At 39.9% G+C, this 23354-nt stretch overlaps 1 protein-coding gene across 1 annotated transcript in view; it reads left to right on the top strand.

The window, feature by feature from the left end:
- NEK10 (NIMA related kinase 10) overlaps positions 1-23354 on the top strand; it is a 214370-nt gene that overhangs the window by 60361 nt on the left and 130655 nt on the right. The window contains 1 exon segment of the mRNA XM_004377369.2: positions 17701-17776. Coding sequence (XP_004377426.1) covers positions 17701-17776 — 76 coding nt within the window.

Genomic DNA, 23354 nt, shown 5'->3' on the forward strand with positions numbered 1-23354 from the left:
TCTTTCTCCTGCCCTTCACTCATGAACACGTGGGTTACTACAAGTGGGGAAACACATTCCTAAATTAATGATCTCCCTTTTGATCATGGCTTTCTATCAGTAAAAAAGGTTTTTGAAAATACACTGCCAATACATGTATGTTTATTTATAAATTCTATACATATACTGCTGTGTAAGTATTTTATATTACATAACAAAATATATAGAAATAAAATACAAAAGATGTGTCAAAAAGTCAAAATAGAGGTTTTAACATTTTTCCTGTTCCCCAGTAGATTACCTTAGACTCCCAGCTTTGGAGAGCACTGTGCTAAATGTTATTGATATGAAAGACAACCAATGACATCTAATGTCGAGTCTTTTACTTTCAGAAGAGTCTAATTCCCCATGAAGGCAATTCCCAATGTACACACTCACCCTATACCCTTCAGTAACACTGATCAGTTTTACTGTTCAGGTTTATATACATAGAACATTCTATCTTAGTTAAAACAAACAAAACAGAAAGTCTATAGATAATCTTCAGTTGAAGTTACTTGGAAGTATTTCTAAGCCAGTGCATTATAAAATAAAAAATGAGACCAAATAATTGTGAATCTTCATTTTGAACACACATTTGCTTTATCATTTGAAATTATTATTTTGTTTACCATAGCCTTTTTACTCTCTCTCTTTTGAACTATACTTATGATTCCTTAAGAATGTTTACTATTTATTTTCTGTATTTTTACACAAATAACGCGCTTCTTCTGCATTTGTTTGCCAGCTGCACCCTCCCCACCACGAGGCACCGCATAAGTGCTGCCATGCCAATCCTCTTCCACATGTTGCTGTAAAAAAAATTAGCACAGGATTTTTAAAAGTGTTTGAATTTCATAACAAATGGTATATACATACAAATGCAGACAAATCTGTTTAAGGCCTGAATAATCTTTCTTAGCTGCTCAGGCTGTATTTTCTGAGTAATAACCAGCCCAGCATTTTATTTTCTTATTAAGATTAGCAATAATCATCTCTTTTGGTTATATTTAAATACCCCCCCCCCCATTGCTGTCAAGTCGATTCCAGCTCATGTTTTGCACTTAATCTTTTATTGCAGTAGCCAGAATTATCTTCTTTTAAACTATATTTTAATTAACTTTTGTATTTATTTTCTTTAATCAGTGTCACACATCAGAGTAGTTTACAAAATAAAATAGTGCCAAAAGATTTATAAAGAAAAGCAAGTTTCCCACCCCACCCTTTTACAGCCCCCAGTTCTGTTCCCCTAAAACACTTTTATTTTTTTCAGCTTTTTCCTCTGGTATTTACCTCCATACTTCTAAATAATGTGCTCCTATTACCATTGGTTTATCACGTTTAGACCTTACTGATTTTCCATTGTGACAGCAGAAGATTTTGTTTTCCTATTTCCTTCTCTTCTTCACCTACAGTCCTTCTAATACAGTTATAGCACAAGTTTGGGTTAACTTGACATTTAATGTTTACCTTATTACCACTATGTAAATATTGTTCAATGTTGATTACCTTTTCTTTCTCATAGACGTTTTTATTTTTCTTGGAGTTAATAATTGCCCTTTGTTTTGTTTTTCTTAGTTTTTTGTGTACCTATTACTATTTATTTCCAAATCTTCCAGAACTATAAAATTCCTCTGAACATTCTTCCCATATGGTCAAACGTAACAACTACTCCCAGTTTTGCTTTCCTGGACACTCCACTCCTGTGGCTGCTTGCTGCCTTCTAAACTGGATTTGACTTGCTGCCTGACCATTGTCCCGGAATTTTGTTAGCTCCTCTTCTAATTGAAGGCTTTGTTTCTTATGTCGAATGTCTTCCTGTTTCTTTTTAAACTCCCCTATTTTACTGAAGTGTACCTTCCACTACTTTCCTAAGAAAGAGTGCTTTGGGAGTTAGATTTTTTGGATGCTTGCACGTCACAAAATATTTTTATGGTATCCTCATATCTGATGGGTAGTTTGGCTGGGTATATTATTCTCAGATGAAATGTATTATTCTGCCAAAGTTTGAAGGCATGCCTTTAGTCTTTATATGTCCAGCTTTGCTGTCAGGAAATCCAATGCTATTCTGATTCCCATTGCTTTATACATAAGCTGTTTTCTCTCTCTGGAAACTTTTTAGGATGTTCCCTTTATCCTCTGCATCAAGTGGGTCTTTCATCTTTCAACATCTGGAGACTATGTGTGCTCTTTTATCTGGAGACTTAGTGTCAGTTCTCAGAAACTTCACTGCGTTATTTCTTTCCCCTTTTCTCCCCTCTGCTTCATGTGCTTACTCTTTGTAGAATTCCTATTAGTCAGACGTTGTACCTACTAAATTAATCTAATTTTTAACATCACTTTTCTCCTTTCCAATTTTGTTGTACTTTCTGAGTTATTTCAACTTTATTTCCCAGTCCTGTTGAATGTTTAATTTTAGTTATCATAGTTTTAATTTTGAAAAACCTTTTCTTGTACTTTGTTCCCTGTTCATGGAATCTTGTTTTTAGTCGATGAATATTTATCTTATCTCTCTCAGTTTAAAATAGACTTTTTTTTCGTCTACATCCTGCTTTGTTTCTGTATCTTCTGGGTGGTTCTTCTTCTTCTTTTTTTTTCTGTTTAGTTTGATCTGTCTTTCCTGTTGGAAGCTTTCTCAAATGTCTGTTGATCCTGGACTGGCCTTCAATACCTAGGAGGAAAACACTAAGTAGACTATTGGAAGCTCTGTGTGTTCAAGTAAGGCTGTTATTCAGTGGACTTTATTACAAAATAATGGATCTTTTCCTTCGGAGACTCCCAAAATCCGTATCTAAGGTTTTTCTTGCCTGAGGGAGTCTACGTCTGTCGTTCTCATTCTGGAGGCGGTGTGACAGATGGGGGTTCAGGGAACTATGTTCAGTTTTTAGGTTTTTGGCTGAATTCCTCAGAGTTAAGCCTCATGTCTTGTCCCAGTGCTACTCTGCTTGGTGCCTTGCTAGCTGAGTTTCTTTGGAAAATAAATCTCTCTTTTTCTGTTGGTGGCAGAGGGCCCTCAGTTTATTGACTGTGCTATGTGTGGGTGTAGGAGGCAACCTGGGCGCCTAATCTCAACTCCATGTTTAGAGCTTTTTGCTTCAACCCTCCTTGCAGTATCCAGGGCTCTGCAAAGTGACGGGATTCCTTTTTGGCCTTCCAGATCTCAGTTGAATAGGTTGGGACTTATGCTCTGCTGAGTCTGTTACCATCTTCCATTTATTTTCCGTCTTCCAAAAATTCATTAGAATTGTTCACCCTGTGTTGTGTCCTCTCCCATTCTCAGTGTCCCTGTGGATTAGTAACTGTTCACACAAAATTCCTTCTGCTTCACTCTAACAAGTTTTTAAGAGGTAAGAGAGAAGAACACATAATGGTCAATCCAACTTTCAACCTAGAATGAGTAGGCTAGTACATTATTAAGTCTACACATTAAACTTAACAAAATGTTCACTTTTGTGTGGGCTATCTACAGTTAGTAAAAATACCTATTTCTGCTTGCACTCAAATTATAAAGGACTCTGTAGAAAATGTTACCTTGTTTTACAAAAATCAGCAAACTTCGTTTTTCTCTGCCTTGCCCCTCATCGTAATCTTGCCCAACTTTATTCTTATTAATATTTTTTAAACTTACATTGGCGAAGAGACCTCAATATCTAAGTGTCATTAAGTTGAAAAAAAATTCCAGTTTTCAATACTTTTTAGTTTTAAGTGAGGCAGTATTTTCCTAGTTTCAAATAAGAAGCAGTCGTAAGGCTCGGAGCATAATCTAATTCCAGTTTTTCTCAACTAAAGCAATTGCATGGATAGGACATTGATCTGCTACCATTATTTTCGGTGAGTATAAAATGATTTCGGGGTTTCTAGATGGTACAAATGGTTAATGTGCTAGGCTGCTAACTAAGAGGCTGAGATTCTCATGTTTTTGGAGTTTGAAAAATACCTGCAGTTCACAGAGCCTGCCAAAGTAGGCTGCGGTGTGTGTGAAATCACATCACCACAAGGGGGCAGCCTCATCATAGGTTACTTTCCTTCTTTCTGGTGCTAGAGGGTTTATGCACTCCCAGATAAGAAGTACTGAGTTAGCCATCGATGTTTAAGTTACATGGGACAAAATAGATTGAAAATGTAAGCAAAAAAAAGAAAAACTAAAATTTCCTGCTTCTCCTTATTTTCCTCAGTGGAGGTGAATTAAATGTTTTCGACTGAGGTTGGTTTGCAACAACTTATAGTGAGCATGCTGGCTAGAGTTTGCTTCATGAGGCAGCAGAATTGAAAATATGAACATATTTAGGTATCTATGGTTTTACAAATGCTATCTATTTTTAAGTCTGAATACATTTCACTTTGAAAGACTATATCCTTTAATGACTTGTGCTGTGACACATGTCCAGGGCTTACCCCTGCATTTATTTTCGGCTGTTGAGATTACACAAGGGTACAGACCCTGACTCAGTGGTATGTTGGGCGAAGCAAGTGTTCCCTAAATGCTGCTACCTACCAAGGCAGGGCCACTGTGCAGTCACCTCACACAGCGACTCTGCAGGAGGGGCTCTGGTGAAAATGAAGTCACCCCTTGATCCTACCATTTCACAACTCTCAGCCTTCTCAAAAGTGGCACAAATTGTTAAGTGCTCAACTGCTAGCCAAAAGGTTGGTAGTTCAAACCCACCCAGAGGCTCCTCAGAAGACAGGCCTGGCGATCTGCTTCCAAAAGGCCACAGCCTTGAAAACCCTATGGAGCAGTTCTCCTTTGCACACATGGGGTCGCCATGAGTTGGAATCGACTCAGCGCCAACTAACAACAACAAGGATTTTTCAGACACTACCATTTTAGCGTCAACCCTTCATGCTCCCTCACCTCCCCTGCTCCTGAATAGAAAAGAAAGAAAAAGATAGAAACAAAACTCATTTGATGATAGATAATAGATTCCAGATATGGACTTTATTGCATGATTTAGGAGGTATACGTTATCTTTCAGAGACAAAGGCTCGCAGAGTTTTCATATAAGATTGGGTACCCCTTCCCGCCTGCCTGGGCTTTCATTCCAGGGTATGTAATCACTGTCTTTGTCTTGCACATGGTGACAATTCAGTGATGCATACAGAACTCTGATGTCACATGTTCATCCTGGAAACAAAAAGGTTGTGCAGTGTTTCTAGATGTTTCTCAAGTAATATTTGGCCACAGCTGATAATAATAACAACCAGGACATAATTGATTCAACGGAATGTTTATGGAAGGCTTGTGCGCTCATCATATGCCAGGCATTGTGCTGGCCTGGGGGTGGAATGGATGTAAGATGAAAAGCCGCGGTCTCTGTCCTCTGAGCTTACATCTCAGTGAGGGGAAGACTTTAGCTATTCATTCAGCAAGTTTTTACTGAGCTCCCACGCCCTGCAGTAAACTGGTACAACAGACATAGTCTCTTTCCTCCTGGAGCTTGTAATTATATTACAGTGTGATAAAAGCTAGAGGGTGTGTCTCCACAAAATGCTGTTAATCAGGATGGGCCTTGTTATGCTGTGGTAACATCTACCTGAAAGTCTTAGCAGCTTGAGACGGCAGTTGGCAAACTATGACCCATAGGCCAAATCCAACCCGTGGCCTGTTTTTGCATGCCTTGTAAGCTAAATATGGCTTTTGATGTTTTAAAAGGGCCGTATAAAAAAAGAAAGAAGGGGAGGAATATGTGACAAAGACACATCTGGTCCGCAAAGTCCTGTATGTTTACTATCTGGCCCTTTACAGAGAAGTTTGCCAGCCCCTGGCTTAAAATAAGGTTTATTTCTCGCTCATGTTTCATGCCCGTTGTAGTTCAGTAAGGGGGCTGTCTTCAGAGACCCAGGCTGACTGAAGCTTCTGCATACCTGCTTCCACATCTCAGAGGAAGGAAAAAGAGAACACAGCTGTGGTGGATTAATTATTTTTGTGTGTGGCCTTTTTAGCCATGGTCTTGTAACTCCTACCCAGGTAATTGTGTGATAGGATAATAGTAGCCTACCAAGAAGATTGGTCACTTTTGCCTTAAAAGAGAGCCAATTCCAAAGCAGAGAGGAGAGCCCACCACCACCAAAGAAGAGGAGACCCACGGGAGACAGCGCAGTGGGCTTCCCGGCCCATGGAGTGAGAAAGTTGAGTGCCTTTGAGCAGAGACTGAGGGCCGGGGAGAAGTCTACGCCTGACCCCACGAGTTGGAAACGACTTGACGGCACCTAACCACAACAGTAACAATATCGAGTTAATAAGGTCAAATTAAAACGCCAAAGACTAAGGGCAATAAAATAGAGTTCATTTTAGTATGTGTTTTCATATGAGCTTATTGAGATGATTTATTCTCAGAAAACTTTTAAACGTAGCGGGTAGACTCTGATGCGTTCTGGACCTGTTAGTCATCCTGTGGGTTTTCCAAAGTGTATTGTCTGAAGCAGCATGGTGAGTAGATGAGAGTGTCTTTTTATTGTTGTTGTTGAGGATTCTTGGTGGCACAGTGGTTAAGTGCCTAGCTGCTACCAAAAGGTAGATGGTTCGAACCCACCAACCGCTCCTCGGGAGCTTGTGTATGTGTGTGTGTGTGTGCATTCATGAGAGAAAGAGAACTTATAATCCAGAGAGAGAGGCCTACTTCCTATTTTACCCAGGGTAGGATTTGCACAGGGGACGGGAGCTTTGGAACAGTGGATAGTAGCATGGTGGAAGGGCTCCCTGGTGCAGCAGCATTAAAGTCCTGCCTGTCTTCCCCTAGTTTAGGAAATTCTATTCTAAATGATGAATTAAACTTGATTAGCATTTGCCTGGAGACCCTGGGTAGTGCCCATGGTTAATGCGCTAGGCTGCTAACCTAAAGGTTGGAGGTTCAAGTCCATCCAGAGGTGCCTTGGAAGAAAGACCTGGTGATCTACTTCCAACAACTCAGCCATCGAAAACCCTATGAAGCAAAATTCTACTCTGACACACATGGGGTCACCATGAGTTGCAACTGACTCAAAGGCAGCGGGTACTGGTAATGGTAGCATTTCATTTGCTCAGTGAGAGATGCTACCATTGATAACAGCTAAACTTCATTTGGAGGAAAGTCGGGAAGAAGTCTTGGGGGCAGGGATTAGAAATCTGAGTGACTTTCAGAGAAGGAAGTGCCACTGGGACAAGGGTTTGTTGAAGGAATATTCTCTGAGCATCTTTCCGGGAAACTCCTTCCCACCTCCCGTGGAGTCCTGCACTGAGGAGGATGTTACTGATGTTCCCGTTGCTGTGAAGTTGGAGGTTGGCCACTGCATTTACTGAGGCAGCAGGAAAGAGCAGAGGTGGAGATGAGGTGGGATTCCAAAGTGGAGATCTTCCTTCTGGCCTGTTACGTGGTTGTACTCAAGTAGACCCTTCTATCATTGCCTAGCATTACGGGAGTTTCAACTGATTATTTCCTAAAATTGTCAAAGTGATTCATTGTTCTAATTTTGTTCAGGGAAGATACCCTTAGGATGATAAAAAGTTTTTTTAGTTGTACTCTAAAGGAAAGGAGCAACAGCCCAGAAGCTAACATATGTTAGGATTTTCTGTGGGCTATAAGGAGTCCCCAGGTGACGCAAATGGTTAATTAAGCGCTCCACTACTAGCCGAAGGGTTGATGGTTCAAACCCACCCAGAGGCACCTCAGGAGATCGGCCTGGAAATCTACTTCAGAAAGGTTACAACCCTGAAAACCCTATGAAGCAGTTCTGCTCTGCACGCCGGTCACCGTGAGTCAGAATTGACTCTGCAGCAACTGACAACGTAAGTTATATATGGGTTATTTCATCAAATACTCTGAGGCACGTGATCTTATTCCCATCTTTATCGATCATGAAACGCACTTACAGAGGTTAGGAAGGTTGTTCAGATCACTCAACTAATAGATTGGCAGTGCCAAGAATGAACTATGTCTGCCCCTACAGCTTAATCTTTAACCAGGTCCCTTTACAGTATTGCTAAAGAGAGGCCATTTCTGGTAAAGAAAAAGGCATGTTTGAGGTCATCAGTATGCTCATAGTCAAGTAATGTGTGAGAATGAGTACAGTAGCTTTGTTGGAGTGGAAATTTTAAGATGAGCAATAATGAGAGGTTAGTCATCTGAACATGGCGTACAGAATCCTGCATAGTTTGTCCATACTCTACCCTCTGTCCTCCAGCCATCCTGGGCTTTCGTTAGTTCCTCAAATGGGCTATATTTCCTTAACCACAGGACCTTTGCACATGCAGTTCCCTCTTCTTGAAGGTCTCTTCTTCACTTTCTCCTCATACCTAGTTAATTCCTATCCTCTTCAGGTCTTCACTCCATCACCACTTTGCACAGAAACCTTTCCTGACCATCTCTCTGCATTACCATCTCATAACACCATGTATCTACCTGTTCTTTATTGATCTTATCACAACTATAAGTTTATATTTATTTGTGTGATTGTTAAATGTGTATCTCCACCACTGTTCCCTAAGGTCTATGTCAATATAAATGGTTTCTGACCTGGTTACTGTCTTATCTTTAGTACCCAGCCTAGTGCCTGGAACACAGTAGGTGCTTACTCTGTATTTGCTGGACAAATGAGTGAATCAATGAGTAAATGGAAAATCTGGAAGACCAGACGGGGCATCTGGGAACAGAAACAGAATAGCAATCAGGAGACTGTTGAGTACTTCTGTGGGGGCTTGCTGTGATGAAGATAGTGGGTGGTGGATTGTTCCACTGTTAAATCACTGTAGAAGGGATTAGAAGAAAAGCTTTTTAATGAGGTGCACCCAGGTTGTTGCAAGAAGAGGGAAGGCCTGGGCTCCTGACCCATTTAAAATATGGTTACAGAAATCTACAGAAAGGTTCCGATACAGGACAGTGTGGAGAAATGCTAGATGGGCTGGTGAGGGAGTGAGTATAGGAGCAAGAGAAAAGAGGCAAAGATTTCAAGCCTTGAAAACTGGGAAACTGAGATGCCATCTGCTGTACTGGCTATCCAAGATGGCTGAGCCCAGTCTAGGGTGTGAAGTGGCAGGTGTTTCACAGGGCTTGGGGTGAAGCCCCAGACAAAGACTGGGGCGTTCAGGCCAGGCTGTAAAGTTAGGAGTCACTGACACACAGATGAAGAGTGAGAACTTGTAAGTAGCCGAGTGCCCTGTGCAGAGGAGAGAATACCTACATTTCTGTGGTATTCCAAAGTACTTCCTCATCTCCCATCATGTTGTCTTCAGAGCAACCCCTTGAAAATACTAAGTTTTGTAGGTCTTTTTTTCCCCCTTTTTAAATTTTTTTTTACTGTATTTAGACGAAAGTTTACAGAACAAATTAGTTTCTCGTTTAACAATTAATAGACATATTGTTTTGTGACATTGGTTGTCAACCCCACGACATGTCAACACTCTCCCCTTCTCCACCTTTGGTTCCCCGTTACCAGCTTTCCTGTCCCCTCCTGCCTGCTTGTCCTTGTCCCTGGTCTGGTGTGCCGTTTAGTCTTGATTTGTTTTATGGACCTGCCTAATCTTTGGCTGAAGGGTGAACCTCACGAGTGACTTCATTACTGAGCTAAATGGGTGTCCGGGAGCTATACTCTCAGGGTTTCTCCAGTCTCTGTCAGGCCAATAAGTCTGGTCTTTTTTTGTGAGTTAGAATTTTGTTCTACATTTTATTCCAGCTCTGTCTGGGACTCTTTACTGTGATCCCTGTCAGAACAGTCAGTGGTGGTAGCTGGGCACCATCTAGTTGTGCTGGACTCAGTCTGGTGGAGGCTGTGTAGTTGTGTCCCATTAGTCCTTTGGACTCATCTTTCCCTTGTATCTTTGGTTTTCTTCATTCTCCCTTGCTCTAGACGGGGTGGGACCAGTGGAGTATCCCAGATGGCCGCTCACAAGCTTTTAAGACCCCAGACGCTACGCACCAAAGTAGGATGTAGAACATTTTTTTATAAACTATGTTATGCCAGTTGAGCTAGATGTTCCCCAGGACCATGATCCCCAGGCCTCAGCCCAGTAATTTGGTCCCTCAGGGAGTTTATATGTATCTATGAAGCTTCAATGACCTTGCCTTGATCAAGTTGTGCTGACTTCCCCAGTATTGTGTACTGTCTTACCCTTCACTAAAGTTACTACTTACCTATCGTGTAGTTAGTATTTTTCCCTCCCTACTTCCACCCTTCCTACCAAAACAAGCAAACAAACAAACCCATTGCCATTGAGTCAACTCCGACTCATAGCTCCCCTCCTTAGTAACCATCAAAGATTGTTTCTTTCTGTGTGTAAGCTTTTTCATGAGTTTTTATAAGAGTGGTCTCATACAGTATTTGTCCTTTTGTGATTGACTCATTTCACTCAGCATAATGCCCTCCAGATTCATCCATGTTGTGTGATGTTTCCCAGATTCATCTTTGTTCTTTATCGTGGCGTAGTATTCCACTGTGTGTATGTACCATAGTTTGTTTATCCATTCATCTGTTCATGGGCACTTAGGTTGTTTCCGTCTTTTTGCTATTGTGAATAATGCTACAATGAACATAGGTGTGCATATATCTATTTGTGTGACAGCTCTTATTTCTCTAGCATATATTCCTAGGAGTGGGATTTCTGGATCGTATGGTATTTCTATCGCTAACTTTTTAAGGAAGCGCCATATTGTTTTTCACATGGTCATACCATTTTACATTCCCACTAGCAGTGCTTAAGAGTTCCAAGCTCCCTACGGCATATCCAACATTTGTTATTTTCTGTTTTTTTGATTTGTGCCAGTAATGTTGGGGTGAGATGGTATCTCACTGTAGTTTTGATTTGCATTTCTCTAATGGCTAGTGATCTTGAGCATTTCCTCATGTGTCTGTTAGCTGTCTATAAGCCATTTTTGAGAGAAGAAAAACAGAGTCACTGAGTGATGTGTCCAATGCTACACAGATGTTAAATGACAGAGCCAGAATCTAGGGACTCAACTAGAGACCCACAGCTTTTCCATCTGAATGTTGACAGCTGCAGGCTGTAGCATAAACATGCTACAGCCTTTAACACTTTCTGTATCATTTGTTCTCTCGAAGGAGAGAGATTTTTACCCCGTTTTGTTTCGTTTTTGCATATTATGCTATACATAAAATGTTTTCTGTCATTATCTTTGAATTCTTTTTATAGCACATGGATGCTTTTATGATCACAGTTTCTGAAATAAAACATTTTCCTCTGCTTCGTGTAGGATCGCAAATGAGGAAGGAGTAACAGAAACATTCCTGCCACTATCAGAATCTTCCAAATGGCCAGGCAATATTAGTTTTTGCTCTCTTTAAAAATACTTCCCAACCATCTGTGTTTTTACAGACATCTGTCCGAGTTTCTGTCATTATCTAAATTAACTGGAGTGAATAGAACCATTGTGAGTACCACTCCTTAGTTTTTGCAAATTCATTGGCACTTTTATAAGCATAAAATAATTTTTTATGTAGAATTAGACGAACAGTCAGAGTATTATTTTAGGTTATAAGTTGGACAAGGCTTATGGGCGCTAAAATATAGTGAACCCTTAAAATTACTGAAGTACTATACTATTTCTTCTATGTAATAGTTGCTTAAATTGCAATGAATTTTCTCCAGTACATAGTAGAGATAAGGAAAGATTATACCAAGCCATCTAGCTTGTGAATAGTTCGTAACGACACTTCATATAACTTGTTGTTGTTAGGTGCCGTCGAATCGGTTCCCACTCATAGCAACCCTATGCGCCATAGAACGAAACACTGCCTGGTCCTGCGCCATCCTCACAGTCATCGTTATGCTTGAGCCCATTGTTGCAGCCGCTGTGTCAGTCCATCTCATTGAGGGTCTTTCTCTTTTTCGCTGACGCTCTACTTTACCAAGCACGATGTCCTTCTCCAGGGACTAGCCCTTCCTGATAAGATGTCCAAAGTATGTAACAAGGACCCGGAGGTCTACTTCTGAAAAGAATTAGCCAGTGAAAACCTTATAAATAGCAGTGGAACATTGTCATATAACTTAGCCCCCTAATATCGTCAGTAGTACTACTGTATTGAGAGTTGTGTGTGTATGTGTGTGTGTGTGTGTGTGTATAGATATATATCTATATCTATATATACACCAAAAAAAAAAAAACCTGTTGCCATTGAGTCAATTCTGACTCATGGCGACCCTATAGGACAGAGTAGAACTGCCCCATAGGATTTCCAAGGAGCAGCTGGTGGATTTGAACTGCTGACCTTTTGGTTGACAGCCAAGCTCTTAACCACTGAGCCACCAGGGCTCCTACACAGACATATATATATATATATATATATTATATATATATATAAAATTATAATTATAATATATAATTATATATATATAATTTTTCCTATTGATCTGCAGTAATAAATAAAACAAAGTCCTTGCTCTCATGGTTCTTGCGTACTGGTTAGGAATGACAGACTCTAAACACATAAACAAGTAGTAAATAAATAAGTAAAGTAATTTCAGATAATGGAAGATGTAAAGAATTAAATAAATGGAAAGGGAGAATGTTGAAAATGGGGGCAAATTTAAGATTGACTCGATGGCAGTGGGTTGGGTTTTTGGGTTTTTATGGTCAAGAAAGACCAGTCCGAGAACTCAGATCAGGTATGATGTTATAGGCCTCCAAGACTTGCTAGAAAGCAGGATGGAGTGCCAACAGAACCATCTGGGAAGCTGCCCACAGGTGAGATGAGCATCACTGGGTGTCCTGCACACCTCAAGAATACTGTCAGAGCAAGGGAAGCACGTCAGAACCAGGAAGCAGAGCACCCTTTACTGACAAGGCTCAACACCATCCCAGCTGGCAAAGGAGAGATGTCATCAGGGACATTTGTCCCAAAGCAGGGCAATGGATTTGAAGCTTAGACCCATAAATTAATAACTAGTACAGGAACTAAGGAAAGTACCTAAGCTTTTGTCCTGAGTATTTGTGTAAATAGTGGTGCTGCTTACAGAGACAAGGAACCAGGGAGGAGTCGTAGGGGTGGGATTAAGAGTTTCCTTTGTGCTGTGTTGATTTTGAGATGTCTAGTGGACGTTCATACTATAGGGTCAATAAGAGTCAGAATCGACTCTGTGGCACACAACAAATGGACATTCACGTGAAGCTGTTGGCTGTCCAGAAGAATATATGAATCTGGTGTTCAGGGAGCGTAAGAGGCTACAGAACATACATTTTGAAGTCACTGGTGTATAGATGGTATTTAAAGCCATTGGTCACAAGACGTTACCTAGGGAAAGAATGTCATTAGAGAAGCAAACATAATCTATGAATTTGCAGCTATGGGAAATAGATTGGTAAAGACATAAGAAGCCAGAAGCAAGTAAGCAAAACTTGATTTCTTCAAGGATTATATCTTTTTTTTTTTTTCAAGGTTAGAAATGGCCTTGAGCTCACGAAAGTATCATATAGAGCATTTTAAATGACAAGTATGAAACAAAACAATTTTTCTTTGGTGTCACCGTGAATATTGACTCTTCTGTGACATTTATTTGCAGTGAATGATAAAGAAACACCTCAGCTGCAGTCTTTCCAACCATAGTTCATACTTTAAAATCTTAGGTGCTAACAATGCAAAGTTCCTGTCATTTTGATTGAGTTTAAATATCAGATATTTTTAAGCTGGAATTTCTGGTATGTTGTACTAGAGATCTAAAGTAGACCCCATATAGTTTTCTTTCCAGTAGATCATGCTGCCTCTCTCCTAATTGTATTTAATATAATTGTATTATATTAATATTTAAGATAATAATATTATGTTAATATTTTATTACCCATTGCTGTCCAGTCGATTCTGACTCATAGTGACCGTATAGGACAGAGTAGAACTACCCCATAGGGTTTCCAAGGAGCAGCTGATGGATTTGAACTGCCGACCTTTTGGTTAGCAGCCAAGCTTTTAACCACTGCTCTACCAGGGCTCCATCTGTCTTATAGAGTCTCCACAAGTCAGAAGCGACTCGATGGCAATGGGTTTAATATTTTATGAAAAAAAACAGAGAAGCCCAAGTGCTTTCCAGTGTTTTCTGACCAGCAATGTATCAGAGTTCCAGTTGCTCTTCATCCTCACCAGCATTATCAGTTTTTGTTTGTTTCTTCCTGTTTTTTTAAAATTAGCCATTCTAATGGGTATGTAGCGAAATCTTTATATGGCTTTAATTTTTATTTCCCTAGTGACTGATGATGTTGAACATCTTTTCAAATGCCTGACTGCTAACTGGAAAGTTGACAGTCGAACCCACCCAGCGGCTGTTCGGGAGAAAGACCTGCAGATCTTCTCCTATAAAGATTACAGCCAAGAAAATTCTACGGGAAAGTTCTATTCTGTCACGTAGAATCGCTGAGTCAAAATCGACTCCACAGTACCTAACAACAACGCTCTCTTTAGTGAAGCGCCTGTTTAAATCTTTATGCACTTTTTTTCCATTGGGTTATTTGTTTTCTTTTTATTGAGTTTTGGATGCAAGTTCTTTGTCAAGTACGTGATTTGCAGACATTTCTCCCAGTCTGGTTTGTCCTTTCATTCTCTTAATAAAATCTTAAAAGTTTTAAATTTTACTGAAGTCTAATTTACTATTTTTTTCTGTACAACAGTGATGTGGTTTTGATTTCATGTCTGAGAAATCTCTGTCTAACCAAGGTAGCAAAAATTATATTCTCTGTTCTTCTAGAAGTTTTTAATTTTAACTTCTACATGTATGTCTGTGATCCACTTTGCCTTAATTTTTACAGAAGGTACAAAATATGGGTTGAGGTTCATATGGATTTCCAAGTGTTTCCACTCTGTTTGTTGAAAAGACTATCCTTTCTCCTTTCCATCTTTGTTAAAAGTCAATTGTCTATATATTGTCCATATAGGTAGGTCTATTTCTGGATTTCCTATTTTGTTCCATTAATCAACATGTCCTTTCTCCAATACCACACTATGTTGTTTACTTTATAGTAAATCTTGAAACTGGATAGTGTGATTCTTCCAACTTTGTTCTTAATTTTCAAAATTGTTTTGGGTATTGTAATTTCTTTGTATTTCTGTATAAACTTTAGAGTCATCTTGTTGAAATCTGAAGAAAATCTTGCTAGGATTTTTATTGGGATTACATTGGATCTGGAGATCAATTTGGGGAGACTTTCCATCTTCACAATATTGAGCTTTCTAATCTGTGAACATGCTCTATCTTTCCATTTATTTAAGTCCTCTTTGAATTCTTCCCTTAGCGTTTTGTAGTTCTCAGCATATATAACATGCATGTATGTTGTTGAATTTATACGTATTTCTTTTCTTGTGTGCTATTGTAAGTGGTCCTTTTTTTAAATTTGCAAGTTCCAATTGTTCCTTGCTAGTATTTAGAAATATAATTAATTTGTATATTGATCTTGTATCTGCAACTTTGCCAAATTCGCTTATTAGTTTTAGGAGCTTTTTTGTAGATTGCTTGGAATTTTCTACATAGACAATCATGTCATCTGTTGATGGATTATTTCTTTTCTCTCTTTCCAATCTGGATGCCTTTTCTTGCTTTTGCTTGCCTTATCGTACTTATTTGAACTTCCATTATAATGTTGACTAGAAATGGTGAAAGCAGACTTGTTTTTAATCTTTGGGAGAAAACATTCAGTCTTTCACCGTACAGTAGGATAGCAGCTGAAAGTTTTTTTGTAGATGCCTTTTATCAGGTCAAGAAAGTTCCCATCTATTTTTCATTTGCTGAAAGGATGGATTTTGAATTTTGACAGATGTCTTTTGTACATTTTTTGAGATTGTGTAGAGTTTTTTTCCTTTAATCTGTTGATCTAATGAACTATATTGATTGATTTTTTTAATATTTCATTAGCCTTGCATTTCTGGCATAAACCCCACCTCGCCATTATGTATTATCCTTTTTATATATTGTTGGATTTGATTTGCTAATATTTTATCGAAAATTTTGGTTTCTCCGATTCTGAGGGACATTAGTCTGTAGTTCTTTGTTGTTCTTGTAATGTCTTGTTTGGTTTTGGTATCCCAGAAATAAACCAACACCAAACCCGTTGCCACTGAGTCCCTTCCGACCATGGCGACCTATAGAACAGAGTAGGACTGCCCCATAGGGTCATCTGAGTAATGCTGACCTTATAAAATGAGTTAGGAAGGATTCCCTCCTCTTCTGTTTTCCGTTAGAGTCTGTACTGAATTGGTGTTATTTATTCTTTAAGTGTTTGGTTGAATTCCCCAGTGAAACCATTTGGGCATGATTTTGTTGTTGTTGACTGTGTTGCATTTTAGAAGGATTTGGGGCTTTAGAGCCAAGCAACCCCAGGTTCACATCTGACTCTGTTAATTTCCCCCAGGGAGACCTTGGGCAAGTTAGCATATAGTTTCCTCATCTATAAAATGAGTGATTGTGAAGATGAAATAATCATATACATCGTCAATTCAGTACTATACCATTAGTTACTACTTTTGCATGTGTTTATTAATACATATAAGTTTTACAATGATGATTTGAGGTAAATAGAATTCTAATCCTTAGTTTACAGATAAGTAGCTTGCAAACTACTGCAGAGGGAGATTGACTAGTTTACCCAGGGTTTTTCAGGTAACGTGATGGAGTTAGGATTTGAATCGAGGCTGTCTGGTTCCAGAGTCCTCACTTTTAAGCACTAAGCTGTACCAACTATAATAATGCCTATCTTTTAGGGTCACTGTGAGCATTAAATAGGGCAATGCATGTAGGCAGCTAATTTTGTGCTAGTGCAAGGTTGTGGTTTGATAAATAGGTATTGTTATTAATAATGTGAATGATTATTATTTTGAAGGCAAACTACTTTAGAATATTTTCAACCTGAATGACATGGTGTATATACAAATAATCAAATACTTTATGAAAAGTCATTGCAGTGAAATCCCATAAGTGTCTGACACACTTTACAAAGTCATATTGTGACCATCAAACCTATTATAATTTAGCAACTTGAATTCTGGCCCTGGCTCAGCACTGTCTTTTTCTGTGATCCTTGTCATTAAACTCGCAAAATGATGGTAAATCTGCACCATGAGGGTATGAAGAATATCTTCTCCCCACTTGGACCTAAGTTGTTGAGTTATTTTAAAAAGAGAAGTATCTGAAGGTGCTTTGAGAAGTACAACCAGTGCTAATATTAAATATAAATATTTGATGTACTAAGTAAAAATCATGATCTTTTGTTCATATATAAGTGTTTTGAGATGATTCTGAACATCATATTTACTTTTTGTGTGACTTAGTACGAAGAGAGGCCATTTAATTTCAGGTTTGCAGACCTTCTTATTGGTCATTCAGGCTTACCTTGTTTTTCTTTTGGCCTTATGAGGTGGTGACCGCCGTATGCCAAAACTGTTAGATTCATTCCATTTATTTGAAAATTATAAAGGATAATCTGAAAAGCAGAATCACAACTTCAATAAGTACTGTCAGCAAGATTTAATAGTTTTTTTTATGATAAACCTCTTTATGTCAGAATGCATGCCATAATGGCATAATGTACATGTGCCATTAATTAAGGCTGGGAATGATGTGGAAGGTTGGCACATGGGACATATTGACAGATGTAAAAAGAAGAGCTTTCTGTTGTGAATTGCAATAATTATCGTGCAGAATGTCAAGAGTTAAGGAACAATGCTAATTCTGGGAAAATATAATAATAACATATTGCTTTGTCTTGTGAATTGTAGCTGACTTTGGCCTGGCAAAGCAAAAACAAGAAAACAGTAAACTCACGTCTGTTGTTGGAACGATCCTGTATTCCTGGTAAGGACAATTATTTTATGGCAACATCATACTTAACTGGTTTGGACTTTCATGCCTTTTCTTGGCTTACAATGGAAAGAAGATATTAGAGAAGGAAACTTATTTTTATTAAGTTTTCCACAATTACCCAGGTAATATATGTGTATAGAATCGTGGAACATGATGTGTGTTTAGAAAAAGTTCTCATGGGGAATTTTTGTATAATTTATAATTTGAAATGATCCTTGGCACATGTTAGGTGTGTTATAGTTGTTGAATGAATCTGTGAATGAACTAGTAGACACACTAACCAACATGACACTTGGAACATTTTATTGCACCTACTTGTATATATGACTCCTTTCTTCTCTTTCCACCTGTAAACGTTCAAGGTCAGGGAAAGGGCTTTATCCCAGCACCTGGCAAATAATAGATGGTGAATAAATGTTCGTTGACTGACTGAATGAATAATGACGTATATACTGAGATATATGTTTATAAAATGGGTTGCTTACAAAGTAAATGAGTGTTTATATTTTGATGAAATGAGACATTTGTAACTCTTCTTTGGCATTTTTTGAGGGTTCCTTTGCAATCCATTAATTGTTATGGAGTTAGAATCTTTTTTTGCCGATTATGTATCTTTTGTCTAAATCTGTTGAAACTAGCAAACAGACAAGACAATCCGTAAACACTGGGTTTCTTTCTCCATATATATTTGTTATTTGTCTGTGTTGTCATTTTAAACATCTCCTACCAAAATTGTTAATGTATTCCGTATTTCCTGTTGGAAGGAGATGTAAGTGGGAATACAGAATAGTCAGATGTCTTACTTTCACATGTTCTTCTTGGAGGGAAGGGTGCTGGTCAAAAGAAGTATCCTCATGTACTTATTACAAATTAATTTATTAAGTAAGAAATTCAGAAGAATTATTTGGTGCTGCGAAGATGTATATTTGGTCCCTCTATTGGTGGTGTAATCGTTAAGCACTCGACTACTAACTGAAACATCAGCAGTTTGAGCCTACCAGCTGCTCCGCCGGAGAAAGATGTGACAGTCTGCTTCTGTAAAGATTACAGCCTTGGAAACCCTATGAGGCAGTTCTACACTGTCCCATGGGGGTCACTGTTAGTTGGAATCGACTTGACAGCAATGGGTTTGGTGTTGTTTTTTTTTTCCTGGTGTTCCTTTATAATAAATAACTCCAAAATTGAGCTGCTTAAAACAACAGTTTATGTGGTTCTGCTGAGCAAGCAGCTCCTCTGTTTTCTCCTGGGCTCACTCGTTCAGCTGAATTATTGGCTGGGCTGGAAGGTCCAAGATGGCCTTGTGTATCTGGAAGTCGGTATTGACTCTTCGCTGGGGCCCCTTAGGCCCCTCTTCCATGTAACCTTTCATTTACATGACCTTGTCCAAGCAACGTTCCCACAGGGCAAAAGTGGAAGCTGCAGAGTACCTAAGGCCTAGGCTTGGAAGCCACCTAACACTTCTGTCACATTCTATTAGGCAGAGCAAGTTAAAGCCAATGCAAATTCAAGGGACTGGGAAATGGATGACCTCTGGATGGAAGGAGCCATCCAGAATTTGTGGCCATACCCAGTAAACCGTGGTATAGCACTATCGTTCAGCCAAAGATAAGCATAGCTCCCTAAGTGGCTTCAGGGGTCAATAGCTGTGATACAGAGAAATAGTCTGTTTTACACACTGACATTGGACATTTTAGCCCCAAATTTCCTCAGCATGAAGTGTAGCAGTCTAGGTCCAATCAGGAAAAAGAAATGACACTGTAAGTCAAACATGGGAAATTTAATATAAGTGATTATTAACTATGATAAAAGAATAACTGTTTGATGTTAGGAAACTCTCCATGGCACCCTAGGGCTGAGGGAGAGTACTCCAGGGAGGGCGCACCTGGAATGGTTTAAGACCTCGTTGGAAAAAAGTGTGGTTCAGCCCACTACCAGTGACACGTGGACTGGACCGGCCAGGCTGGCGCTGGCCTGGAGCTGCTGGGCAAGCAGAAGTAGCCCTCTGCAGTGCATGTGGGAGAGCTGGGGTCAGCAGTCTGGAGTGGGTGTGTAGGGGGGAGTCCGGCTGCCTGGGGGCAGAGGGCCTTCAGAGCACGTAGGCCACACAGAGGAAGGAGTGGAGGGTAAGTCCAGGCCCTGCACAGGCCGGAGGCCTTCAGAGGTGTGAGCCGTGTGGGCGCTCTGGTTTTTGTGTTGGGAAGGGTGTAGAAAGGTTACACCAGGCTGAGGCTGCAGGTTTCAGAGGGACCGCATTCTGGGCCAGTGACTGGGGCAGGTTCCACTGGATGTTGTTGTTGTCGTTAGCTGCTGTTGAGTCACCCCGATGTGTGGAGACCCCATGCACAACGCAAGGAATTCCTGCCTGGTCCTGTGCCGTCCCCATGATCAGCTGAGGATCTTACCGCTGTGATCCTTCCACAGGGTTTTCCTTGGCTGATTTTTGGAAGTAAATCTCACGCCTTTTCTGCCTACCCCAGGCTCATGCCAGAAGTTTCAGGGGGCCTTTTCCTTCTGTAGTGTCCTTCCAGAACTCTCTACAGAGGAAACTTAGCATTGTGCTCACTTTAAAGGAGGGTGCAGTCAGAGCTGAGACAATGAATGGGAAACTGACAGGCTGAGGAACTCCGGGGTTGGGCCCAGGACACCCGAGGCCTGGGCGCAGGTAGACTAGGGCCCCACCACGTCCGTGGCGTGTGCAACGCCTTTATTTCCTCTGTACAATAGGCGGTCAATTTCTGTATGTCTCCAGCACTGGTACATCCCCTGAGTGTCTTTTAGAATTGTGTAACTTAAATCTTCCTTCCTTCAAATAAAATACTCCTATTCTGAATATTCTCAGCATATTTAGGGGAGAGCAGAAGCTGTAGTTTGTCTAGGCTGGAATTTATGCCGGGATAGTGAGAGACCTGGAATTTTCCTCTTGGCATTGTAGAATCGCTGAGTATCTCTCAATCTGACAGTCATTTAGTAGAAGTGCTGTTTCTTTTTTTATTTTTTGGAAGTTCGAAAAAAGAAACTGAAGAAGGGAAGGAAAGACAGATGTATGTGTCCTGCATTTTACCTGTGACTTACTTAGGTATCCAGCACTTACTTGTCAGGAGCAGATAGCTTAGTCTTTCCCCACAAGGAGAATGCAATTTAATTTGGGAACACACACACACACACACACCCCTACACACACACCCACATACCCCTAAGTAGTAATCAGTCAAGAGTAGAAGGATCAGGGATTAGAAACTCCTCCGTGGCTTGTAATGAGCCCCATTCAGGTGTTCTTAGGTGGTTCTCAGGAGTAATACAGAAAGCCACAGGTAGCATGGGGACCTGTTAGCGCTGCGGAACTGGAGTTGAAGCCTGAAGGTAGTGGGGACATAGGGTGCTATGCTTTCCTGTGTGATGATTGTGCCACATTCTGTGACTTCTTAAGGATTACACAAAATGATTTATGTTTTCCTCAGATTCAGACATTATGACAGTATGTGCTTGGTAGTAAGTCTGACTGAGTGATAAAACGGTAACCCAAAATCAAATCCATTGCCATCAAGTCAATTCTGACTCATAGTGACCCTATAGGACAGAGTAGAACTGCTCCGTAGGGTTTGCAAGGCTGTAACCTTTATGGAAGCAGAATGCCACATCTCTCCTGCAGAGCAGCTGATGGGTTAAGCCAAGTGCTTAACCACTGCACCACCAGTACTCCTTCAAAATGGTAACAGGAGGTCAGAATTCAGGAAGAAGAGAAAAGATAACAGTGATGTGGGTAAACAGAGAAAGGAAAGAGTGAGGGAAGTTGGAGGATATAAACAATAGGGAAATATGACTGCCAAAATACCATATGAGTGATAAAGGAATTAAGAAATAATTTGGTTATTTTGTAGTAGCATAGTCTACTTGTATTAATCTTACGTCTGAGTTATCCCAAGTGACCTTGACAATCATATATCCCTTCTCATCAACCTGTGATTTTAACATTCATTTCATTATTATTTAGCTAATTCTACTGATACTCTATACTAATATTAATTTTTTAATCTTGACATTTCCGAATGTCCGTAACAATCCTAGGAGAAGCAATAACATAATGCCAATAAAAGAAAACCCTCTTTTGAAAGGCCAGAAATTGTTTTCTCTAAAATGGTAGGGTAATAGTTGGGAGTCCGCTGCTTTGAAATTCAAGCTGCCCTTTGGGGAAGGGTTTTCTTTTAATGCATATTAAAAACAAAACAATAAAGTTTCAAACTGTGACAATATTATGGCCTATAATAAAATGTCAGAATAAATATTTGAGAAAATGTGACCGTTGGGTAGCTTCAATACACGTTGGCAACAGTCAACCATTTAAAAACATTTATTTTCACAAAAGAGATTCTTCCAGAATCCACGTTTTAGGGGTTAAATTTTAAAGATTTTACATATGTTAGCTAATATGGTCATACCACTCTAGTTTTCCAAGAGGGTTTTATCTTTTCCCCAATTACGCATTTGCCTCACAGTCTGCCCAGCCCATCCTCACCTGATTTCCTCTGAACTCATTTGTAATTTTTATAACAAAGCCTACTTCATCCATAAACATAGTAAACAGAGCCCCAGAACAGCAGTGGTGAGAGAACATAGTGTGGTGTCTGGTTTTGCCTTATGGGCTAGGATGACATAGTGTAGACTCTAGAAGTGGACTGCCTGGATTTAATCCTGGATCTGTGCCTTCCTATTTGATTTTGGGTAGTTACTTAATTTTTCTGGGCCTCAATTTTCTCATCTGGAATGTTAAGGTCAGCAGTTCGAATCCACCAGCTGCTCCTTGGAAACCCCATGGGGGAAGTTCTACTCTATCCTATAGGGTCGCTATGAGTTTGAATTGACTCAATGGCAACAAGTTTTTTATTTTTTTTAATGATAGTACCTACCCCATAAGGGTGTTATGTGTTATGCAGATTTAAAAAAAGATGGATACCTAGCTAGCTAGATAGCAGTACTATCTGGAGTATATCAGGTATTCAGTAAATATTAGCTCTTTTTATATTGGGAGCAACAACCCCATTCTTCAGGGAAATATTTCTTCCCCCCACTCCACTCCAAGTACATGGTTTAGCTAGTTTACTAAGTTTTATCTTTTTTAGAGATCTACCTCCCCAAACCGTATTTGGTTTGCCCAGACTTGGCACTTGTCCCAAGGTGGCCTGTCCTAGCACATCACAGCCTGTCCTAGCACACCAAAAATGACATGATTAGGAGTGTCTCCTTAATTCTGATTGAAGCTGGGACAATTGGAATTCTTTCCCGAGAATGTGTTGAGCAGGGGCTCAGTAACGAGCAGAAGCTGGGAGGCAAGAGACCACAGAGTGTTGGGTGGCCATGTTCCTAGCCCTGGAGGAGGCTAGTCTGAGAGAATAAGGTCAGCACACAGAAAATCAGAGAGTTCTAGCAATATCCAGTACTTAGTTACCATTTTTCCCCAAGACTCAGCTGTAGCTTTGCTCTTTCTATTCTTACAGGTGCCCACCAGCGAATTCCTCTAAGCTTGCTGGGTTACTTTCACTTATCTCTTTGTTTAGGTCCCTTTAGAAAAAGA

This window comes from Trichechus manatus, unplaced genomic scaffold (assembly GCF_000243295.1).
Source record: "Trichechus manatus latirostris isolate Lorelei unplaced genomic scaffold, TriManLat1.0 scaffold00049, whole genome shotgun sequence".
Classification (NCBI taxonomy): domain Eukaryota; kingdom Metazoa; phylum Chordata; class Mammalia; order Sirenia; family Trichechidae; genus Trichechus; species Trichechus manatus.